Raw genomic sequence first — 22,972 nt, 5'->3', positions numbered from 1 at the left:
CTATATCCTCTTAATTATTTACTCTCTAGTGAGTTGCCATTTTTCATTTCAGTGTGACACACTTAAAGTAGATGAATTCAACTGTGAATGGTTCAAAAAAGTCAAAGCTCACTGAAGAGATCTAAAGATAAGTCACATATTCATCCTTATGGCATTGTTAAAAGCTAAGATTCTGCTTTTTAGAAAAAACCCACTCCCTACCCTCATTGTTTGCCAGCTGTCCCCCTCCTCTGAAGGATATGGTATACAGTTGTTCTATCAATATCCATGGAGGATTGGTTCCAGGACCCCCTGGATACCAAAATCCGCAGATGCGCAAGTCCCTTATATAAAGTGGTGTAGCATTTGCATATAACCTACGCACATCCTCCCATAGAGTTTGAATCATCTCTAGATTACTTGTAATACTTAATACAATGTAAATGCTATGTAGATAATTGCCAGCACCTGGCAAATTCAAGTTTTGCTTTTTGGAACTGTCTGGAATTTAAAAAATTTTTTCTTCCATTCATGGTTGGTTGAATCCATGGATGCAGAGGGCCATCTGCATTTAATTCAGTCTGCTGTTAAAGAATGAAACAAAAGCTCCATTAGTGAATACCTGGTATTATTTTCTACACAGATGTCCCGTTTTGCGTCCCTAATATTGATTATTAGTTATTTTTCTCTTTTTTCATGAGCACTATTGCCAGAGATTTGTTCATTTTATTAGTCTTTCAAATAATTAATTTTTGGCTTTGTTGATTTCCTTCTCTCCAAATACTGCTTTGGCTACATTTACAAGTTTGGATATGTATTATGTTTACTAATATTCATTTTTAAGTAATTTCTACTTTTCATGATTATTTCTTCTTTGGCTTAGTGTTATTTGGAAGTTTAGTTTTAATGTTTCTGAAAATAGGAGCTTTTAGCTTTTCATTTTTACTTCTATGTTAATTGAATTATGGTCAGAGAATTTGTTCTGTATGGCAGATTTTTTTGAACTTTGTAAGATTTGCTTAATGGCCTCGTTTATGATTAGTGTTAATAAATGTTCCATATTGAGAAGAATGTGTATTCTCTAACTGTTGATTATGTTTTTCAAATGCTAGTCACATTTTTGTCAGTTTGATCTGTTAATAACTTAGAAATTTTAAACTATTCTATTATTCTGATGGATTTATCAGGTTATTCTGGTAGATATGTCTCTTTTTGCTGTCTGTATTTTGAGTCTATTTGATGCATTCAGTTTTAGGGTTTTTGTAAATCCCTTATTTTCTGTTTATTTTTCATTTTTGGCCTCTTAAGTATTTCTGTGGGGTTTTTCGTATGCTTGCTATGTTTAAAAGTGTATCTATTATATTTTATCCAGCATTTCTAATTTCCTTTTGTTTTGTGTTGGGAGGAAAGATTTTCCTATAATTACATGTTTCCCACTTGAAAGACAAATTCTTGCTACTGCTAAAGAGAGTTCTAAAACTTTCTCTTCTTTTCTTTGAAAATTATCATTGCCCTTTGTTGTTGATTTGAGTGAACAGTTAAACTTAATGGTCAAAGTGTATAATGTTGAGGTAAAACAAGTCTGGCACCAATAGTAAGTATTCATTATTTCCTTTTAGATAGTTTCTATTGTCATGTAATTAAAAAATTTTTTTAATTAAAAAATACTCAGGTGTATATATCTGTATATTATATATCACAATGCTGTAGTAATATATAATCACTACATTATATTCATATTTAGGTAATACAGTATATAATGTATTATATATTTTTTTAAGTTTAGATCCTTTTTCCTATTTCCCTTTTTATACATAAATTCACCCATTTCCATCCTCTAGCCCTGGCTTTTAAATACTTTTTTGTTCCTATAGATATAAGGTTTTTTTCTACTTGACATTGAGGTCTATTTCTGGTTATTACCCACTGAAACTATTACTTGAGTAACCATTTCAATTTCCACTTCAGTGGCGCTCTTCTGTTTCCTCTTTATTCCCTTCTAGCCAGTTCCTAATAAGCTTTTCCTATAGGTGGATTTTCTCCTTCCTCTTCTATGTATTACTGCGTTCTAAACTCTCCATTTCAATTTTCTTAGCTCTGGAAATTTTCCTAAGAAAACTTGCCTGATTTTTCTGCTGTATCCTTTTTCAGACAGCATGGGTTCTGTTTATCTTATGTCTTTTAGTATGCTGTACACTTTACCATACTATAGCCTTCAAAAAGTTAACTCAACTTATGATGCTAGAGAAGGTGGAGTAAGTCCACTACTACCCTAGCTCTCTGTCTTAGCATGCTTGGGCTGACAGGACAAAATGCCACAGACTGGGTGGCTTAAACAACATAAATTTATTTCTCACAGTTCTGGAGCTTGGCAAGTCCAAGACCAAGGTGCTGGCTGATTGAGATTCTGGTGAGAGCTCTTTTCCTGGCTTGTAGATGGTTGCCTTCTTGCTGTGTCCTCAGACGGCAGAGAGAAAGAGAATGAGAGTGCTTTGTGGTGTCCCTTCTTATAAGGACACTAATCCTACAGGATCAGGACCCTACCCTTATGATCTCATTTAACATTAATTACCTCCTTATAGGCCCTATCTCCAAATATAGTCACATTAGGTGTTAGGGTTTCAACATAAGACTTTGGGGGGAATCAGTTCAGCCCACAGCACTCTTCTACCGATTGCAGTTAAAAACTCTGGACAGAATGCAAGAAGCAACTACTTATATACTTTGGAAAGTAAACAATAGCAGCCAGGTTGGGGAGAGAGATCAAAATCTGAAGAAGAACCATCATAGGAATGGGTGTCCTTTGTATTTTTTTCCCTCCTATATCCTCAGCCTTAACCTGAGGGGCTCTTTGTCTTTAATTGTGCTATGGATGCAGACAACAGCAAAGACTCCAACAGTAACCTTCTCTTTCTGGCCAGAGTATCTGGAAAAGGTCCCTCTGTGAGCCAGAGAGTATTGAGGCTTCCCATTTTTTCTCTTTTTTCTTGCTGCTTTCCCCCAAGAGCAGCTTGAGTTGCCCAGGATTGTGCTATAGTGTGAGAGGTTAAAACTCTAAAACTTTTTATTTACATTAATGTTGCAGGAAAAGGAAGGATCTGGGGGCTGGAGTCTATCAGGGAAGAGAGCCCTGGAAAGGGGAATGCCCTAATTCTGTATGTAATGACCAGCATAAGTTCTGGCCTCACACCCAAGAATGTGAGGACTGAGCTAGGATACAAACCACCACCCAAATCCCAGAGCGGCATATATATCGGTAAGGCCCAAAGAAGCATAGCTAAGGCTTTACAAACTGAACTTAAATTGTAACCACTGCCCACATAAAGCAAGAAAGAACTTGGCTATCTGAATCTAACTGGGTCGATTGCCTACCAAAAAAACCCAAAACAAAACAAAAATCGACATATTTTAGGGATTTTAATAGGATTTAGAGTCTCAAGATAATATTTAAAACATCCAGTATAAAACTTAAAGTTACTTCATATATAAAGAACCAGGAAAATATGACCAATTGTCAGAGGAAAAGACAATCAAAGATGCCAATCCAGAGATAAGTTATCAGGCAAAGATGTTAAATCAACCATTAAAACCATGCTCCATGATGTAAGGTAAATATTCTTGAAATGAATAGAAAGATAGAAGTTCTGAATTGAGAAATAAAAACCTCATAAAGGACCACGTGGAAATTTCAGAACATAAAAGCAAAATATCTGAAATAAAACATTTACTATGTGGGGTTCTATAGCAGAGTGGAGATAATAGAGCTGTGTATGAATTTGAAAATAGATCAATAGAAATTATCCAAACTGAAGAACCAGAGCCTCAGGGACCTGTTGGACAATAGCAGAAGATATAATGTTTGCATCATTGGAATCCCAGAAGGAGAGGGGCAAGAGATTGGTGCAGAAAATACGTTAAAAAAAAATAAAGCTATAAGTTCCTGGATCTGGGAAAGGAATAAACTTATTGGTCCAAGAAGCTTAGCAAACTTCTGAAAAGGTAAACTCAAAGTTAAGCACTCCGAGATACATCATAACTAAACTTCTGAAAATAAAAGATAAAAAATCTCGAAAGCAGACAGAGAAATATAGTACATTATGTACAGGGAGGAACAATTCAAATGACTATAGGTTTTTCATCAGGAACTGCAGAAGAGAGTGGAAGAACATCTTAAAATTCTGAAAGCAAAGAACTGCCAACTCAGAATTCTGTATGCAGAGAAAACATACCTCAGAGATGAAGGCAAAATAAAGAAATACTCAGATGAAGGAAAAGTAAGAATTGTTACTAGTAGACCTGGTCTAAAAGAAGTGCTAACTAAAGTTCTTCAGACTAAAAGGAGATGATACCAAGGAAACTTAGAACTTTGTGAATGAAGAAAGAGCAACAGAAATGGTAAATATCTGAGAAAGTATAGCAGATTTTTTTCCTTCAAGATTTTTAAAATATAACTGTTGAAAGCAAAAATTACAACATTTCTTGAGAGGTTTCAGTGTTTGCATATATAATGTAAATGACATTTAAAACAAAGAGGGGAAAGTAAAGGGACCTATGTGGTCATATATTTTACTTGAAATGGTAAAATATTAACTCTAAGTAGACTGTTAAAGGTTAGTTTTTTTTTTTAATTGGAGTATAGTTGATTTACAATGTTGTGTTAGTTTCAGGTGTACAGCAAAGTGAATGTTATATGTATACATATATCCGTTCTTTTCCCATATAGGTTATTACAGAATATTGAGTCGAGTGCTATACAGTAGGTCCTTATTATCTATTTTATATATAGAAGTGTCTTTATGTTAATCCCGATCTCCTAATTTATCACTTCCCCTGACACTTCCCCTTTTGTACCATAAGTTTGATTTCAAGATCTGTGAGTCTGTTTCTGTTTTGTGAATAAGCTCACTTGTATTTTTTATTAGATTCCACATATAAGTGATATCATATGATATTTGTCTTTTTCTGTCTGATTTACTTCACGTAGTATGATAATCTCTAGGTCCATCCATGTTGCTGCAAATGGCGTTATTTTGTTCTTTTTTATGCCTGAGTAATATTCCATTGTATATATGTACTATATCTTCTTTATCCGTTTCTCTGTCAGTGGACATTTAGGTTACTTCCATGTCTTGACTATTGTAAATAGGGCTGCAGTGAACACTGGGGTGCATGTTATCTTTTCGAATTACAGTTTTCTCTGGGTATATGCCCAGGAGTGGGATTGCTGGATCATATGGTAGTTCTATTTTTAGTTTTTTAAGGAACCCCCATACTGTTCTCCATAGTGATTGTACCAACTTACATTCCCACCAACAGTGTAGAGGGTTCTCTTTTCTCCACACTCTCTCCAGCATTTATTGTTTGTAGATTTTTTGATGATGGTCATTCTGACTGGTGTGAGGTGATACCTCATTGTAGTTTTTTTTTTAAAGTATTTAAAATTTTTTATTTATTTATTATTTTTGGCTACATCAGGTCTTCGTTGCTGTGCGCGGGCTTTCTCTAGTTGCGGTGAGCAGGGGCTACTCTTCGTTGCGGTGCATGGGCTTCTCATTGTGGTGGCTTCTCTTGTTGTAGAGTATGGGCTCTAGGTGCCCTGGCTTCAGGAGTTGTGTCTTCTGGGCTCTAGAGCACAGGCTCAGTAGTTGTGGCGCATGGGCTTAGTTTCTCCACGGCATGTGGGATCTTCCCGGACCAGGGCTCGAACCTGTGTCCCCTGCATTGGCAGGCGGATTCTTAATCACTGCGCCACCAGGGAAGCCCCTTATTGTAGTTTTGATTTGCATTTCTCTGATAATTAGTGATGTTGAGCATCTTTTCACGTGCTTTTTGGCCATCTGTATGTCTTCTTTGGAGAAACGTCTATTTAGATCTTCCCTGTTTTTTGATTGAGTTGTTTGTTTTTATATTGAGCTGCATGAATATATTTTGTATATTTTGGAGATTAATCCCTTGTAGGTCGCTTTATTTGCAAATATTTTCTCCCATTTTGTGGGTTGTCTTTTCATTTTGTTTATGGTTTCCTTTGCTGTGCAAAAGTTCTTAAGTTTAATTAGGTCACATTTGTTTTTTAGGTTTTTTTTTAATTATAAAAGTCAGTTTATTTTCCCTTTCTGTGTTTTGTATTTTCCCTTTTTGTCAGTAATGAGCAATTAACTGATTGGGAATCTGCTTGATTAAATAAATTAGCAAGTTCATAAACACACCACATTTAAGAGTATAGAGCAAGAGGTTGAAAAATATTCCGTAACCCAATGCAAATTAGGCAGTCCTCAAAATTGAGCATTTTTCGCCTGTTAATTTCCATAATTTAAAATATATATACAGTATGACCTTAAAATATTGATAATTAGTATAAAATTCACAGCTTTGAAGACATATATTCTACAAACTTCTAAAGAATAGATACCTAGATATGCCTCAGGCCTTAGTAATCCATTAATGTGATTCAGTGTCACATACTTAACGCTTACAGGGCCAAAAGGTCTTTCTTCTTTCTCTAATTCTAGTCTTCAGCTGAGGTAACGCAAGGAACCCGGTTGTGACACAGATCAATCCTCTGAAAATAGGGCTAAGCCAATTACCTTCCTAGTGGATCCTAAAGTTCCCAGAGAACAAATCTGGGGTTGAGTACTTTGGTTGTAAGTTACACACTGGAATGTTCACAGTTGAGGTACATTATGGTCCTTGAAAGGAAGACTAAAGACTTCCAGGAGTCAAAGGGAATTCTGAATGAAGACGGAGGAGAGCAAGTTGGCAATCATTTGAAGGTATTTCTGCTTCTGGAGCTGAATGACTTTAGATCAGATACAGAGTGAGAGCCAATCAGCATGTAGTGTGATTTTTTTCCCCACCGTGGTTAACAAAGGGATTCTCTGTCCAAGGCATGCTTACACTGGACCTGGCTGGAGTGCTTTATCCGGATTTGATGCATCAGAGATGAGCCACTCTCTGCAAACTCGTGACCAAGCAAAATGCAACGATCCTTTCTATTCGTGGAGCATGTCGTTGGTACAAACCATGCATGAATGCCTCGTGGTCACTTGGCTTTCCAGGCTGGAGAACTAGGGTCCGAGTCCAATACAGCATTTACGGTTAAAAGGATAAACTTTCACAGGCCACCAAAGACACTGGCAGATTCATAGGCCATTCAGTACATTCATGAAACAACAGCAATAAAAATCATTAATTATTCCTGTAGTGTAGAAAAACAGCCCAGCCTTCACTTTGGTCAGCATCTACGGTGGCTGACACTGTTGAAAGAGGCTTGACAGTCTGAGGTTATGTTGGAGCTCTTAAGACAACCCCAAAATAAGGTGAATGAAAAGGAATAGTCCTGATGTGTCTCCTATTTTTCTTGTTCTTTTGTGGGCACTGGTCACTCACTCAATATGCGAGCTTGTCGTCCTTGCATAAGATAGCATATTTCCCTCACTATTAATGGTGAAATAAATAGAACTGTGCAAATTGTCATAAGAATGAAAAAGTAGAAAACCCACATCCATCCTGGGTTGTCCTGGATCAAAGACACTAAATACTGGCTCACCGCAGCTCCAGTGCTCCCACTTCCATCAGCTATTCTGTGATGATCGCCAAAGCCTCACTGCTCCCTTGGATCAGCTCTTGATGACCCAGGTCCTCAGAAATAGCAGAGCTAATCATATTAGAAGGTCCACCAATAAAAAATCCTGTGACAGCCGTCAGAAGTGCATTGATAGACTTATTGTTTGGAGAATAACTACATCCAACGAGGGACCCGACTGCCAGAAGCAGACTGAGAGCTAACACCGGGGCTCTCTTCTGTAGCACATAAGAGATGAAGCCTTGCAGAGTTCCACCTATAATTCCTCCAACATTGTATCAAATGGACAGCTTGTCGGCTTCAGCCTCCTTTCATCCGAAGTTATTACTCAGATAAAAGGGCAACCAGAAGAAGAAGGAGTAATTCACTAACTTCAAGTAGGCACAGGCCAGTGAATATGCTATAACTCCGGGAAGGCAACAAGCTTGGTAAAAGCTTATCGCCTTGACTTGGGTAACAGACTTGCCTTCTTGGATTGAATAATTAGGATCAGCTTCATCTTCATTTTCAGCACCATTAATTAATGGCCTGTGCAAATCTTCTTCAAAATCTTCTGCCTGAATACCTGGGAGACCAATTTCTTTGGGTGACACCAGGAGTCTAAAGAAGATGATGATCCCACCAGCAAACTGCACAGCCGCTGTCACCACAAAGCCATACTCATAACCATACTGCAGAACAGAAGAAGCTAGACACGGTCCCAAAATATTGCCCACGGAGGCACAGGCACTCCAGAGACCAAAAACAACTCCTCGTCCAGCTTTTCCAAACCATTTGCCCATAACAGTAACCACACAGGGCCAACCAGTGGACTGCAGCAGGCCGTTCACGATCCACAGGCTGCAGTACAGCCCCTTGTTGTAGCAATGCAGCCATTCTGTGAGAGTACCAGAGACAAACACCACTAATGCAGAGGAGCACATGCCAAAAGACAGAACCCATCACAAATTAAGCTGATCCCCGACGATACTGCTGATGAAAAGGCCCACAGCGTAGGAGAGGAAAATGGTGTCGAGTGTTCTGAGGAAAAGAATGGCTTCCTCTGCACTGGGAAACAAAAGGTTGCTGCTCCAGATCTCTACAGGCAGTTCAGTTGACTTGTTAAAAGCACTTGGGGTCCACTGCTTAGAGATACTGACTTTGACATTGCTAAGTGTTTTTCTTGATGCATGGAGCAACGAGTAACTGAAGAAGGTGAGCAGGAACATGAGCACATGATGATGGCTGAACCGGGAGAGCAAAGTTCCTCTTTGAAAAATATTTGGCCAGGCCATGTTCCTCCTGACCTTCCTTCTCACCTTGACCTTAAAGTCTGGATAATGAATGGTTTACATCGTTTCTTCTTTCCGAGTCCTGCAGTAGTCGTCATGCTCCAGCCGGCTGCTCTGCTCACTCCACTGCGCCTGCAACCCTGCCACTCACATTTGTTTGTTTTTGTTTTTATTTTCATTACTCTAGGAGGTAGATCCAAAAAGATATTGCTGTGATCTATGTCAAAGAGTGTTCCGACTGATTTCCTCTAAGACTTTTATAGTATCTGGCCTTACATTTAGGTCTTTGATCCATTTTGAGTTTATTTTTGTGTATGGTGTTAGGGAGTGTTCTAATTTCATTCTTTTACATGTAGCTCTCTAGTTTTCCCAGCACCACTTATTGAAGAGACTGTCTTTTCTCCATTATAAAGTCTTGCCTCCTTTATCAAAGATAAGGTGACCATACGTGTGTGGATTTATCTTTGGACTTCCAGCATTGTACATTGATCTATATTTCTGTTTTTTGTGCCAGTACCTTACTGTGTTGATTACTGTAGGTTTGTAGTATAGTCTGAAGTTAGTTAGCTGATTCCACCAGCTCTGTTTTTCTTTCTCAAGATTGCTTTGGCTATTCAGGGTCTTTTGTGTTTCCATACAAACTGTAAAATTTTTAGTTCTAGTTCTGTGAACAATACCATTGGTAATCTGATACAGATTACATTGCATCTGTAGATTACTTAGGGTAGTATAGTCATTTTCACAATATTCTTCAAATCCAAGAACATGATATATCTCTCCATCTGTTTGTGTCATCTTTGATTTCTTTCATCAGCATCTTACAGTTTTCTGAATACAAGTCTTTTGCCTCCTTAGGTAGGTTTATTACTAGGTTTTTTTATTCTTCTTGATGCAGTGGTATACGATATTTTTTTTTCTCTTTCTGACTTAAGATGCATTGGTAAATGGGATTGTTTCCTTAATTTCTCTTTTTGATCTTTCATTGTTAGTATATAGGAATGCAGGAGATTTATGTGTATTAATTTTGTATCCTGCAACTTTACCACATTCATTGAGGAGCTCTAGTAGTGTTCTGGTAGCATCTTTAGGATTTTCTATTTATAGTATCATGTCATCTGCAGATACTGACAGTTTTATTTCTTCTTTCCCAGTGTGGATTCCTTTTATTTCTTTTTCTTCTCTGATTGCTGTGGCTAGGACTTCCAAAACTATGTTGAATAAAAGTGACAAGAGTGGACATCCTAGTCTTGTTGCTGATCTTAGAGGAAATGGTTTCAGTTTTTCACCATTGAGAATGATGTTAGCTGTGAGTTTGTTGTATATGGCCTTTATTATGTTGAGGTAGGTTCCCTCTATGCCCACTTTCTGGAGAGCTTTTATCATAAATGGATGTTGAATTTTGTCAGAAGCTTTTTCTGCATCTATTGATATGATCATATGGTTTTTATTCTTCAGTTTGTTAATGTGGTGTATCACATTGTTTGATTTGTGTATATTGAAACATCCTTCCATCCCTGGGATAAATCCCACTTGACCATGGTGTATGATCCTTTTACTGTATTGTTGGATTTTGTTTGCTAGTATTTTGTTGAGGATTTTTGCATGTATGTTCATCAGTGATAGTGGCCTGTAATTTTCTTTTTTTGTGGTATCTTTGTCTGGTTTTGGTATCAGGGTGATGGTGGCCTCATAGAGTGAGCTTGGGAGTGTTCCTTCCTCTGCAATTTTTTGGAAGAGTTTGAGAAAGATGGGTGTTAGCTCTTCTCTGAATGTTTGATAGAATTCACCTATGAAGCCATCTGGTCCTGGACTTTTGTTTGTTGGAAGATTTTTAATCACAGTTTCAATTTCATTACTTGTGATTGATCTGTTCTTATTTTCTATTTCTTCCTGGCTCAGTCTTGGAAGGTTGTATGTTCCTAAGAATTTGTCCATGTCTTCTAGGCTGTCTGTTTTATTGGTATATAGTTGCTTGTAGTAGTCTCTAATGATCCTTTGCATTTCTGTGGTGTCATTTGTAACTTCTCCTTTTTCGTTTCTAATTTTGTTGATTTGAGCCCCCTCCTTTGTTTTCCTTGATGAGTCTGGCTAAAGGTTTATCAATTTTGTTTATCTTTTCGAAGAATGAGCTTTTAGTTTCATTGATCTTTTCTATTGTTTTCTGTGTCTCTATTTCATTTATTTCTGCTCTGTTCTTTTTTATTTCTTCTACTAACTTTGGGTTTTGTTTGTTCTTATTTCTCTAGTTGTTTTAGGTGTAAGTTTAGGTTGTTTATTTGAGATTTTTCCTGTTTCCTGAGGTAAGACTTTATTGCTATAAACTTCCCTCTTAGAACTGCTTTTGCCAGGAGCCATAAGCTTTGGATCATTGTGTGTTCATTGTCATTTGTCTGTAGGTATTTTAAAAAATTTATTTATTGTATTTATTTTATTTTTGTCTGTGTTAGGTCTTTGTTGTTGCATGCGGGCTTTCTCTAGTTGTGGCAAGTGGGGGCTGCTCTTTGTTGCGGTGCACGGGCTTCTCATTGCGGTGGCTTCTGTTGTTGCGGAGCATGGGCTGTAGGCACATGGGCTTCAGTAGTTGTGGCATGTGAGCTCAGTAATTGTGGCTTGCGGGCTCTAGAGCGCAGGCTCAGTAGTTGTGGCGCATAGGCTTAGTTGCTCCGCAGCATGTGGTATCTTCCTGGACCAAGGCTCAAACCCATGTCCTCTTCATTGATAGGTGGATTCTTAACCACTACGCCACCAGAGGAGCCCTCTCTAGGTATTTCTTAATATCCTCTTTGATTTCTTCAGTGATCCATTGGTTGTTTTGTAACATACTGTTTAGCCTCCATGTGTTTGTGCTTTTTACAGTTTTTTTCTTGTAATTGATTTCTAATTTCACAGCATTGTGGTCAGAAAAGATGCTTGATATGATTTCACCTTTCTTAAATTTACCAAGCCTTGATTTGTGACCCAAGATGTGATCTATCCTGGAGAGTGTTCCATGTGCACCTGAGAAGAAAGTGTATTCTGCTTTTGGATGGAATGTTCTATAAATATCAGTTAAGTCCATTGATGTAATGTGTCATTTAAGGCCTATGTTTCCGTATTGATTTTCTGTATGGACGATCTGTCCATTGGTGTAAATGGGTTGTTAAAATCCCCCACTATTGCTGTGTTACTGTTGATTTCCCCTTTTATGGCTGTTAGCTGGTAAAATCCCCCACTATTGTTGTGTTACTGTTGATTTCCCCTTTTATGGCGTTAGCATTTGCCTTATATATTGAGGTGCTCCTATGTTGGTTGCATATATATTTACAATTGTTATAACTTCTTCTTGGACTGATCCTGTAACCATTATATAGTGTCCTTCCTTGTCTCTTGTAACACCTTTATTTTAATATTTTAAAGTGTCTTTTGTCTGATACGAGTATTGCTACTCTTTCTTGTGATTTCCATTAACATGGAATACCTTTCTCCATCCGCTCACTTTCAGTCTCTGTGTGTCTCTAGATGTGAAGTGGGTGGCTTGAGAGCATATATACGGGTCTTGTTTTTGTATCCATTCAGCCAGTCTGTGTATTTTGGTTGAAGCATTTAATCCATTTACATTTAAGGTAATTATTGATAGGTATGTTGCTATTGCCATTTTCTTAATTGTTTTGGATTTGTTTCTGTAGGTCTTTTTTCTTCTGTTCCTCTTTTTGTTCTCTTGTGATCTGATGATGGTCTTTAGTGTTGTGTTTGGGTGGGGTTTTTTTCTGTGTATGTATCTATTGTAGTTTTTTGGTTTGCAGTTCCCGTGAGGTTTTGATATAGCAGTCTATATATATACAAGGTTGTTTTAAGTTGCTGGTCTCTTAATTTCAAATGCATGTCCCATTTCCTGCATTTGTACTCTCCTCTTATCATGGCTGTTGGTTTTGATATCATATTTGTGTGTGGATGATTTCCTTTTACTGTATGGCTGCCTCTACTGGTGAGCTTTCACATTTGTGATTTTCTTGTTTCTAGTTATGGCCTCTTTTTTTTTTTTTCCTGCCTACAGAAGTTCCTTTAGCATTTGTTCTAAAGCTGGTTTGGTAGTGCTGAATTCTCTTAGCTTTTGCTTGTCTATGAAGCTTTTGATTTCTCTATCGAATCTGAATGAGAGCCTTGCTGAGTAGAGTTTTCTTGGTTGTCGGTTTTTCCATTTCAGCACTTTAAATATATCATGCCACTCCCTTCTGGCCTGGAGAGTTCCTGCTGAAAAATAAGCTGTTAACTTTATAGGGATTCCCTTGTATGTTATTTGTTGCTTTTCCCATGTTGCTTTTAATATTTTTCTTTGTGTTTAATTTTTGTCACTTTAATTAATATGTGTCCTGGTGTGTTCCTCCTTGGGTTTATCCTGTATGGGATTCTCTGCACTTCCTGGACCCGAGTGTTTCCTTTCTCACTTTAGGCAAGTTTTTGGCTATAATCTCTTCAAATATTTTCTCAGGCCCACTCTCTTTGTCTTCTCCTTTTGGGACCCCTATAATGCAAATGTTGGTGCATTTAATGTTGTCCCAAAAGTCTCAAAGGTTAGGTTTTACACTGTAATCCCTAAAGCAATGACTATAGAACAGCTAAGAGACCCAGTAAAAATGCAATAGATAAATTAAAATGGAATGCTGAAAATATTAAAATTACCCAAAGAAGGCAGGGGGAATAAAGGATAAATGGAAAACAATGAAATGGTAGACCTAAATCCAATTGTATTATTAATTACATTGAATATAAATCATCTAGACACACCAATTAAAAGAGATTGTTTGGATTAAAAAAATGTTAATTTTTTAAAAAAACGTGTAATATAGTGATACAGATAGTTTAAAAGTAAAAGATATAAAAAGATTTTTTTTATAAAACAGAGCTTTAGGGCTTCCCTGGTGGCGCAGTGGTTGAGAGTCCACCTGCCGATGCAGGGGACACGGGTTTGTGCCCCGGTCTGGGAAGATCCCTCATGCCGCGGAGCGGCTGGGCCTGTGAGCCATGGCCACTGAGCCTGCGCGTCCAGAGCCTGTGCTCCGCAATGGGAGCAGGCCACAACAGTGAGAGGCCCGCGTACCACAAAAAAACAGAAAACAAAAACAAAAAAAACCCCCCAGAGTTTCAAAAAGCAAAAGCTGGTAGAACTGACTGGAGATTAAAGACAGAAAAATCCACAGTTGTACTTATCAACTACAGCACTCTTCTCATGATAATCATTAGGTCAAGTAGACAGAATATCAATAATGCAAGAGATCTGAACAGCATTGTTAACCAACTGACTTAATTGACATTAATAAAACACTCCACCCAGTAACAGCAGGTTGTATGTTCTTTTCAAGGGCAAATGGGACATTCAAAAATATCTTATTCTGAGCCATAACACCAACCTTAACACATTTGAAAGAATTAAAATCATTCAAAATATGTTCTCTGACTGTAACAGACTTAAACTAGAAATTGAGAACAGAAAGATCTGAAAAATCACCAAATATTTGGGAATTAAAAAAAAATTGTAAGTAACTCATGGGTCAAAGAGGAAGTCTCAAGGAAAATTAGCAAGTATTTTGAACTAAATGCAAAATGAAATGCATCATATCCAAGTTTATGGGATGCAGTTAAAGCAGTGCTTAGAGGCATATTTAAGTCATTAAAAGCTTATGTTAGAAAAGAAGAAAGGTTTAAAGTTAATAAGCTAAGATTCCACCTTAAGAAACTAGAAAAATGAGAAAACTAAACCCAAAGCAAGTGGAAAGAACAAAACAATAAAGATAAAAGCAGAAATTGATAAAATTAAAAACAGTAGATAAAACCAATCATGTGAAAGGCTTTTTTTTTTAAACATCAATAAAATTCATAAACCTCTAGTTACAGAGACCAAGAAAAAGAGAAGACGCAAGTTACCAGTATCAGGAATGAAAGTGGACATATCATTATAGACCCTATATTCAAAGGATAAGTAAATTCTATGAACAGCTGTTAACATAAATTTGACTTGGATGAAATGGACCAATTTCTTCAAAGACAAATCCTAACAAGAGTTACAAAGAAATAGATAAGTTGACTAGGCCTGTATCTATTAAAGAGATTGAACAGGTAGTTGAAAACCTTCCAACAAATGAAACTCCAGGCCTACATGGTTTTACTGTTGATTGTGACCAATGACTTAAGAAAGAAATAATAATAATCCCACTCAATCTTTACCAGAAAATAGGAGGGGAGAGAATATTTCTCACTTCATCTTATGAGGTCAGCATTAGCCTGATGCAAAACTAGACAAAATATTACAAGGAAAGGAAACTGTATACCACTACCCCTCATGGAAATAGATACTGGAATCCTCAATTAAATATTAACAAATCAAGCCCTGGAATGCAAGGACATTTCAGTATTTGAAAATCAGTTCATGTATTTCATTTTATTAACAGACTAAAAACATTAATTCATGATAAAACTACTCCGTAAACTAGGTATGAGAAGAGAACTTCCTTAAATGGTCTTAGTGCATTTGGATTACTTTAACAGAATACCATAGACTGGATGGCTTATAAACAACAGAAATTTGCTGTGTCTTCACATGGTGGAAGGAGTGAGGGCTCTTTCTCGGTCTCTTTTATAAGGCCCTAATCCCATTCATGAGGGCTTATGATGTGATAACCTCCTCAGCGCCCCACTTCCAAATACCATCATCTTGGGGATTAGGTTTCAATACTGGGGAGACACAAACATTCAGTAAGATACAAACATTCAGTAGCAGGCATCTACAGATGTCTACAGCAGGGTTTCTCAACCTTAGTACTATTGACATTTTAGACGAGATAATTCCTCTAAAACTCCACATTGTTAAGATGTCAGTTCTTAATATTGTTAAGATGTCTGTATTGATTGATAGATTCAATGCACTTTCATAATCTTAGCAGGTTTTTTTGTAGATATCAAGCAGATTCTATAAATGGCTAAACAAAGTAAGTAGAAAAGGCAAAACAATTTCACAAGGGAAGAACAAAGTTGGACACTCAAGCTCTCTGATTTCAAGATGGTCAGGATACAATGATTAAAAGAGTGTGTTATTGGTGAAAGCTTTTACATATAGATCAGTGGAATGGAACAGAGTCCAGAAATAGAGGCACACAAATATGCTTGATTGGTTTTGGCTAAGATGAAAAGGCAATTCACTGGTGAATTGATAATCTTTTTCAACAAATGGTGCTGGAACAATGGGATTACTGTATGCAAAAAATGAACTATGAGTCTTACCTCACACCACATACAAGAATTAATTCAAAATGGATCATAGACTAAATGTAAAAGTATAAAAACCTTAAGAATATAAAACATCTTTGTTACATTCAATTAGGCAAACAGATTTTAGATAAAACAATAGAAGCATAATCCATAAAAGCAAAAAATAATGAAGTGTTGACCTCATCAAAATTAATAACTTTTGTCTTCCAGAAGACATTGTTAAGAGAGTAAGACAAGCCATAGGCTGGGAGAAAATAGTTGCGAATCACATATTTGACAAAGGGCTTGTGTCCAGGATATCCCAAGAACTATAAACATGTAATATTATGAAAAGAACTAACCCAATTTAAAAATGGGCAAAAGGTTCGAACAGATACTTCACCAGTGAAAATACACAAACGGCAAGGAAACACATGAAAATGTGCTCAATATCATTAGGTACTTGGGAAGTGCAATTAAAACCACAATCAGGCCCTACTGCACACCTATACCGAGTTCTAGTGGGGATGTGGAGAAATTGGAACTCTCATGTGTTACTGGTGGGAATGCAGAATAGTTTCCCAGAAATCTCACTCCTTTACTCAAGAGAAATGGAAACTTATCTTTACACAAAGACCTGTTCATAGCAGCCTTATTCATAATCACTAAAAACTGGAAACAGCCCAAATGTCCTTTATGTGATGACTAGATAAACCAACTGTTATATATCCATACAATGGACAAAGTGAGCGATAAAAGGAAAAACTTCTTTCTACACACAACAACCTGCGTGAATCTCAAATGTATTATGCTAAGTGAGAGAAGTGAAACTCTTAAGGTTAGATACTGTATGCTTCCATTTATATGACATTCTAGAGAAAGCTGAACTATTGTGTCAGACTCCTCTGGTTATCAGGGGTTAGAGTTTGGGGGTGTTGATTATATAGTGTCAGCATGAAGGAGGTTTTTTGGATGGGTGGAACTGTTATGTGTCTTATGGACATGGTCACATGACTGCTTGCATTTAAAAAAAATCATAGAACTGTATACCAACGGTAAATTTACTATAGGTTAAAATATATATTTATAACTCCCTCAAATTTTATCACTTTCCATTAAAACATATTAAAATGGTGAGGATCCCGCTCTTTCATTGTAATACTTAAAATTACCCCTTATTGATCCCAACTTACTTTAGGAAGTTGAGTAGTTTTTCATAAAGCACAGTAGAAGGAAACCCCAAGGAAAATTCCTTTACTATCAGCCCTTCACATGTTTCTTGGCTAAATGTAACTCACTTTTCCTCTGCTTTGGAAATGAGTCATAGTGTGAGTTCCCTATACTTTTTCTGGAGCAGATGCTTTAAATTTGACATTGTACGAATGCCCCCCTCTTTTTTCCGTTTTCCCCTAATCTTTTCCACACATACACACCCTATTCTCTTTATCCCATTCATTCTCTTATTTAGCAGTCCATGTAGACCCTGTGCTAGGGGATGGGATACGAAGATTAATCAGGCATGCTTTCACATGAAACTCAGTTTTGGAGGGCAAAGGGAGGATACATTAAGAAATAATGATGTATAATAGTGTCGTTGAGTCATAGTAGAACTATTAATGAGGGTGATGTAGTGCAAAAGGATGAATAATCCTTTCTGCTTGGATGGGTCAGGGAAGGCTCCACACAAGAAAGGGGTATAAAAGTACCTCAAATAAAAATTAAAATTTCATTTTTTATGGGAGATTGAAAAAAATAAAAATAAATTTTAAAAAAAGAACGACATAATGGCATTTGCAGCAACATGGATGCAGCAAGAAATTATCATACTAAATTAAGTAAGTCAGAAAGAGAAAGACAAATACCATATGATATCACTTATGTGTGGAATTTAAAATATGATACAAATGAACTTATCCATGAATCAGAAACAGACTCACAGACATAGAGAACAGTCTTGTGGTTGCCAAGGGGGAGAGCATTGGGGAGGGGATGGAGTGGGAGTTTGGGGTTAGCAGATGTAAGCTATTATATAGAGAATGGATAAACAACAAGGTCCTACTGTATAGCACAGGGAACTGTATTCAATATCCTATGATAAACCATAATAGAAAAGAATATTAAAAAAAGAATGTATGTGTGTATAACTGAATCACTTTGCTGTACAGCAGAAATTAACACAATATTGTAAATCAACTATATTTCAATTTAAAAAAAGAAGCTCGTTCATCATTCTTTTTAAAAATTTGTTAAACTTATTTTCAAGGAAAATGTTATATTTATGTCTATTCACCATCTCTGGACACTAGGAAAATGTTATGTCTATTCACCATCTCTGGATGCTACTTTGGTAAATGCTGTGAAATAAAGTCTGCTTCCTGTAAAAAAAAAAAAAAAAAAAGCTTGTCCACACATACTGAATTCTTTGTTGATTAAATTACTCTAATCTCCCTTAAAAATGTTAAGCATAAGATATATGTAAATATCAAGAAGGATATTACTTTTCTGGAAGAAAGAACATTTGAAATATTCCAGTCCACCAAAAAACTAATCAAGATAGTGGTATAAAATATCTCAACAATCATTTACACATAGAGTTAACAGTCATTAAAATGCTTATAAAATACAGCAAATGTCTAAAATAAAATTTCATTTTTTAAAATGTCATCTGTGACTTTGATTATAGTAGTGTATTGTAGACCAGACAGTTTAAGAAAAATATGAAATTTAGCAGTAAAGTGGTCAGAAACAATCTTGAAAAAAAAAGGAAACAATCTTGTAAACTTCAGCTAGGTGGTGTGGGGATGGGATACAGTAGCGAATTTTGTAAAGGTTATATGGAAAATAACTGATTAAAATGAAAAATCTTCTGAGTATCATAGAGGACTAAAGCCTATCAATTAGCAATACACTACTAATTGAAGAAAAAATGACCAAATATAATGACATACTATTGAATATATCAAATTTCCTATGAATTAATCTGCTAATTATACTTACTAACATTGGGCTTGCTGACTCACATTCAGTTTAGATTTTCGTCTTGATTCCAAACATTGTTTCCCCATTATACTTATGTACAGAGAATCCTTTTTTTGTTTTTAAATTGGTGTGCTCTAGCCTCATGGGTCTTTTCCTTTTTCTTGACTATACCAGACACATTGCTGTCATAGAGCACCATTGCACTTCTCCTAGATATCCAAATGGTTAACTCCCCATCTGTTTCAAAACTGCTCATTGAAGCCTAAACCCTTCCAGTATATTTTATTTTTTTAATATCTTTACTGGAGTATAATTGCTTTAGCAGTATATTTTAAATTATAACTCACCTTTCCTCCTTTCACCCCAAGCACTTCTGACCTCTTTTCCCTGTCCTACTTTTTTTTTTTTTAATTAATTAATTTATTTGTTTTTATTTTTGGCTGTGTTGGGTCTTTGCTGCTGCGTGTGGGCTTTCTCTAGTGGCGGTGAGCAGGGGCTACTCTTCATTGCGGTCTGCGGGCTTCTCTTTGTCGTGGTTTCTCTAGTGGCAGAGCACGGGCTCTGGAGCGCAGGCTCAGCAACTGTGGTGCACGGGCCCAGCTGCTCTGCAGCATGTGGGATGCTCCCAGGCCAGGGCCCGAACTCATGTCCCCTGCATTGGCAGGCAGATTCTTAACTGCTACGTCACCAGGGAAGCCCCTGTCCTACTTTTTTTTAAAGTCTTAGCTTCTAACATATTACGAGATTTACTCATTATGATTATTGTTTATTATATTCCTTTACCTCTGCTAAAATGTAAGCTTCGTTAGGGTAAAGATCTTTGTCTGTTTTGTTCATTGATGTATCCCACATTTCTATAACAGTGCCTGGGATATGGTAGGCACATAGTGAATATTTGCTGGAAAACAGAGCTCTGAGAAATTCCTACTTCTTGAGCCCCAGAGTACTAAACTCTGGGTTGGTTTTTTTGGGCTTTTTTGTTTTTGTTTTTTTCTCTGATAGTATCTGGATTCAGACTCTTAAAATAAGGTAGAACGCCTGTGACTTGACATTTTAGAATTTCTCCAATCCAGTTGAACTGTTATGATACCTAAGCATTGTTCAGGAACACTGGCTTGAACCTCAAAGCTCTTCCTGACTTAAATGATAAACAGTTACCGCCCCATGAGGCCACCTTTTGAAGTGTAGTAATAACACTTTTAGAAACAATGGGTAAAGATAAACCTATCCATTTGGCTTTTGAATTTTCTTTGTTCATTTTTGAAGGTTTTCCAACTTTTGATTCTTGGTTTGCACACAAAATGAGACTTGAATTGTTTCTGTTGTAACATAAGAACACAACTCACCCAATAAAACCCGCCTACTCCGGCCAAAAAAATATGATACAATAGATAAGAAAGTGGCTCCGACGGTTACCAAAGTTTGGCTTTTAGACAGTGGACAAGGCCACTTTGAACTTGGAATGTACTTCCATTATATACTTGGAAATGTAGGAAACCTTCAGCAGATTTTGTATCTCAGGAAATCATAATATTCAAAAAATTCTTGAAACATCCAGGGTTATATGTAGCATGGTAAATTTGGTTCAGTGTCTTAAATTGTATAGGAAATAAAATTAACCTATATATAATATAGTAAATTTAAGGTTTGGTAGTAACTAAACAACTATGTAGATTCTAAAAACAGAGAGCTTTAGTCTCTAAAGCAAGTATGGTTAAAACAAAAAAGGTAACTGGAAAAATTTAAGCATCACTCAGATTTCCATATTCCTCATGTAGCTTTTTTGATTAAAATCATATTCCTAAACTTTTATTTACTTCTAAGCTTATAGCCCTTATCATTTCTTGTTTTTCTGATGCCTTTTGAAAAACCTCTTTCTTCATTTTAAGATTTTAGCCCATACTGGCCATGTAGACTACTTAACTTTGTTTGTATTCTTGTTAATGTTCTACTATGTTTTAAAAAAAGGAAAGATAGAAAGAAAATTATAAACCTCTAGCACGATTCCTTAATTTAACCCCTTTCTGTATATTTTGTGTTCTTGGACTGCCAGTCTTTTTTGGCCTTTCCTCTTACCCCTACTCCATGTAAAAATAACAAGAGGTTCAAATATAAAGCCATAGGAAGTATTAATAAAAACTTCCAGAAATACCAGATATAATTGCAGCTGGCAACTTTTTGTATATCTGTCATGTAAATTATCTGCGTATATACATATGAATGTATATACATAGACAATATGTGTATTTTCTTCGTTATGACCTGTATTTTGCCCTTAGTATTGGCCATATTATATTTTTCCATTTCATTTTGTTTTATTAGTATTTTAAGACTTGAAATTAAATTCAAATAACATAAAGTTCACCATTTTAACCATTTTAAAGTGTACAACTCCTTGGATTTTAGTATTCACAGTGTTGTGAAACTATCACTACTGTCAGTTCCAGAACATTTTCATTACATTAAAAAGGAACTCTAGGGGGCTCCCCTGGTGGCGCAGTGGTTGAGAGTCCGCCTGCCGATGCAGGGCACACGGGTTCATGCCCCGGTCCCACATGCCGCGGAGCTGCTGGGCCCGTGAGCCATAGCCACTGAGCCTGCACGTCCGGAGCCTGTGCTCCACAACGGGAGAGGCCACAACGGTGAGAGGCACGTGTACCGCAAAAAAAAAAAAAAAAAGGAACTCTAGGGACTTCCCTGGTGGTCCAGAGGTTAAGAAACTGCCTTACCATTCAGGGGACGTGGGTTCGATCCCTAGTCGGGGAACTAAGATCTCACATGCTGCTGGGCGACTAAGCCTGCGCTCGGCAACTCCTGAATCCTCGCGCTCTGGAGCCCGTGCGCCGCAACCAGAGAAGCCCACACACAGCAATGAAGAACCTGCACGCTGCAAGGTAGACCCAGTGTACCACAACGAAGACCCATCACAGCCAAAGTAAAAAAAAAAAAAAAAAAAAAGTACAAAGAAAAGAAAATAAAGCCCAGTTCTGATTAAATCCCTCTATTTCAAATTCTTAGAATAAAATTAAATTTCTTTACAAAAAAAATGTATACCCACTAAGCACTCACTTCCTCTGCTCTCCTCCCCACCATTTCCTGGAAACCACTAATACACTTTTGGTCCTTATGGATTTACTTTTCTAGACGTTTCATGTAAATCAAATCATAAAATGTGTGGCTTTTATGTTTGGCTTCTTTCATTTAGCATGTTTTCAAGGTTCGTCCATGTTGTACAGGTACCAGTACGTCATTCCTTTTTATGGCTAATATTTCATTATATAGACACACCACATTTTGTGTAACCATTAATCATTTTAATTAATTTATTATTAATATTATTTATTTATTTTTCGCTGCATTGGGTCTTCGTTGCTGCGTGCAGGCTTTCCCTAGTTGTGGCAAGCAGGGGCTACTCTTCCTTGCGGTGCGCGGGCTTCTCATTGCAGTGGCTTCTCTTGTTGTGGAGCACGGGCTCAAGTCACGCGGGCTGAGCACGGGCTTAGTTGCTCCACGGCTTGTGGGATCTTCCCGGACCAGGGATCAACCTGTGTCCCCTGCATTGGCAGGCGGATTCTTAACCACTGAGCCACCAGGGATGTCCCTCCATTAATCATCTAATGGACATTTAGATTGTTTCCATTTTTTCTCTTATAACTAGTACTGTTGTAACATTGATGTACAAGATTTTGAGCATCTGTTTTCTATTTCCGTGTGTATATTTCCATTTCATTTTTAAACAAATATATAATATTCCATTGTATGAATGAACCATAATTAATATCCTTTTTGCTTACCAAAGTTTTTTACCAAATTTCCCTTTCATAAACATACTGTCATATATCACTGAAAATTTTTTTACATAGTTTTCTAATTTCTTTAAAATTATTTTATATTATTGATAATAGCTAATGAATTCTTAGAATTGTAATTACTGAAATTA

The 22,972-nt window shown here is 36.8% G+C and overlaps 2 protein-coding genes across 2 annotated transcripts in view; one reads left to right on the top strand and one right to left on the bottom strand.

Annotated features, from left to right (window-relative positions):
* RUNDC3B (RUN domain containing 3B) overlaps nucleotides 1-22,972 on the top strand; it is a 159,355-nt gene that overhangs the window by 31,179 nt on the left and 105,204 nt on the right. The window lies entirely within an intron of this gene.
* Nucleotides 7,118-9,030, bottom strand: LOC111182120 (sugar phosphate exchanger 3-like). Its single transcript, XM_089917736.1, is given in 2 exon segments — nucleotides 7,118-7,560; nucleotides 7,563-9,030. Coding segments are annotated over 2 exon segments (1,476 nt in total). The 5' UTR covers nucleotides 8,836-9,030; the 3' UTR covers nucleotides 7,118-7,357.

Source organism: Delphinapterus leucas, chromosome 9 (assembly GCF_059928025.1).
Source record: "Delphinapterus leucas isolate spDelLeu-1000000601 "Yukka" chromosome 9, BTC_Dleu_Yukka2, whole genome shotgun sequence".
NCBI lineage: Eukaryota > Metazoa > Chordata > Mammalia > Artiodactyla > Monodontidae > Delphinapterus > Delphinapterus leucas.
Note: the sequence above shows the minus strand (reverse complement) of the source record. Positions and strands in the feature narration are given on the sequence as shown.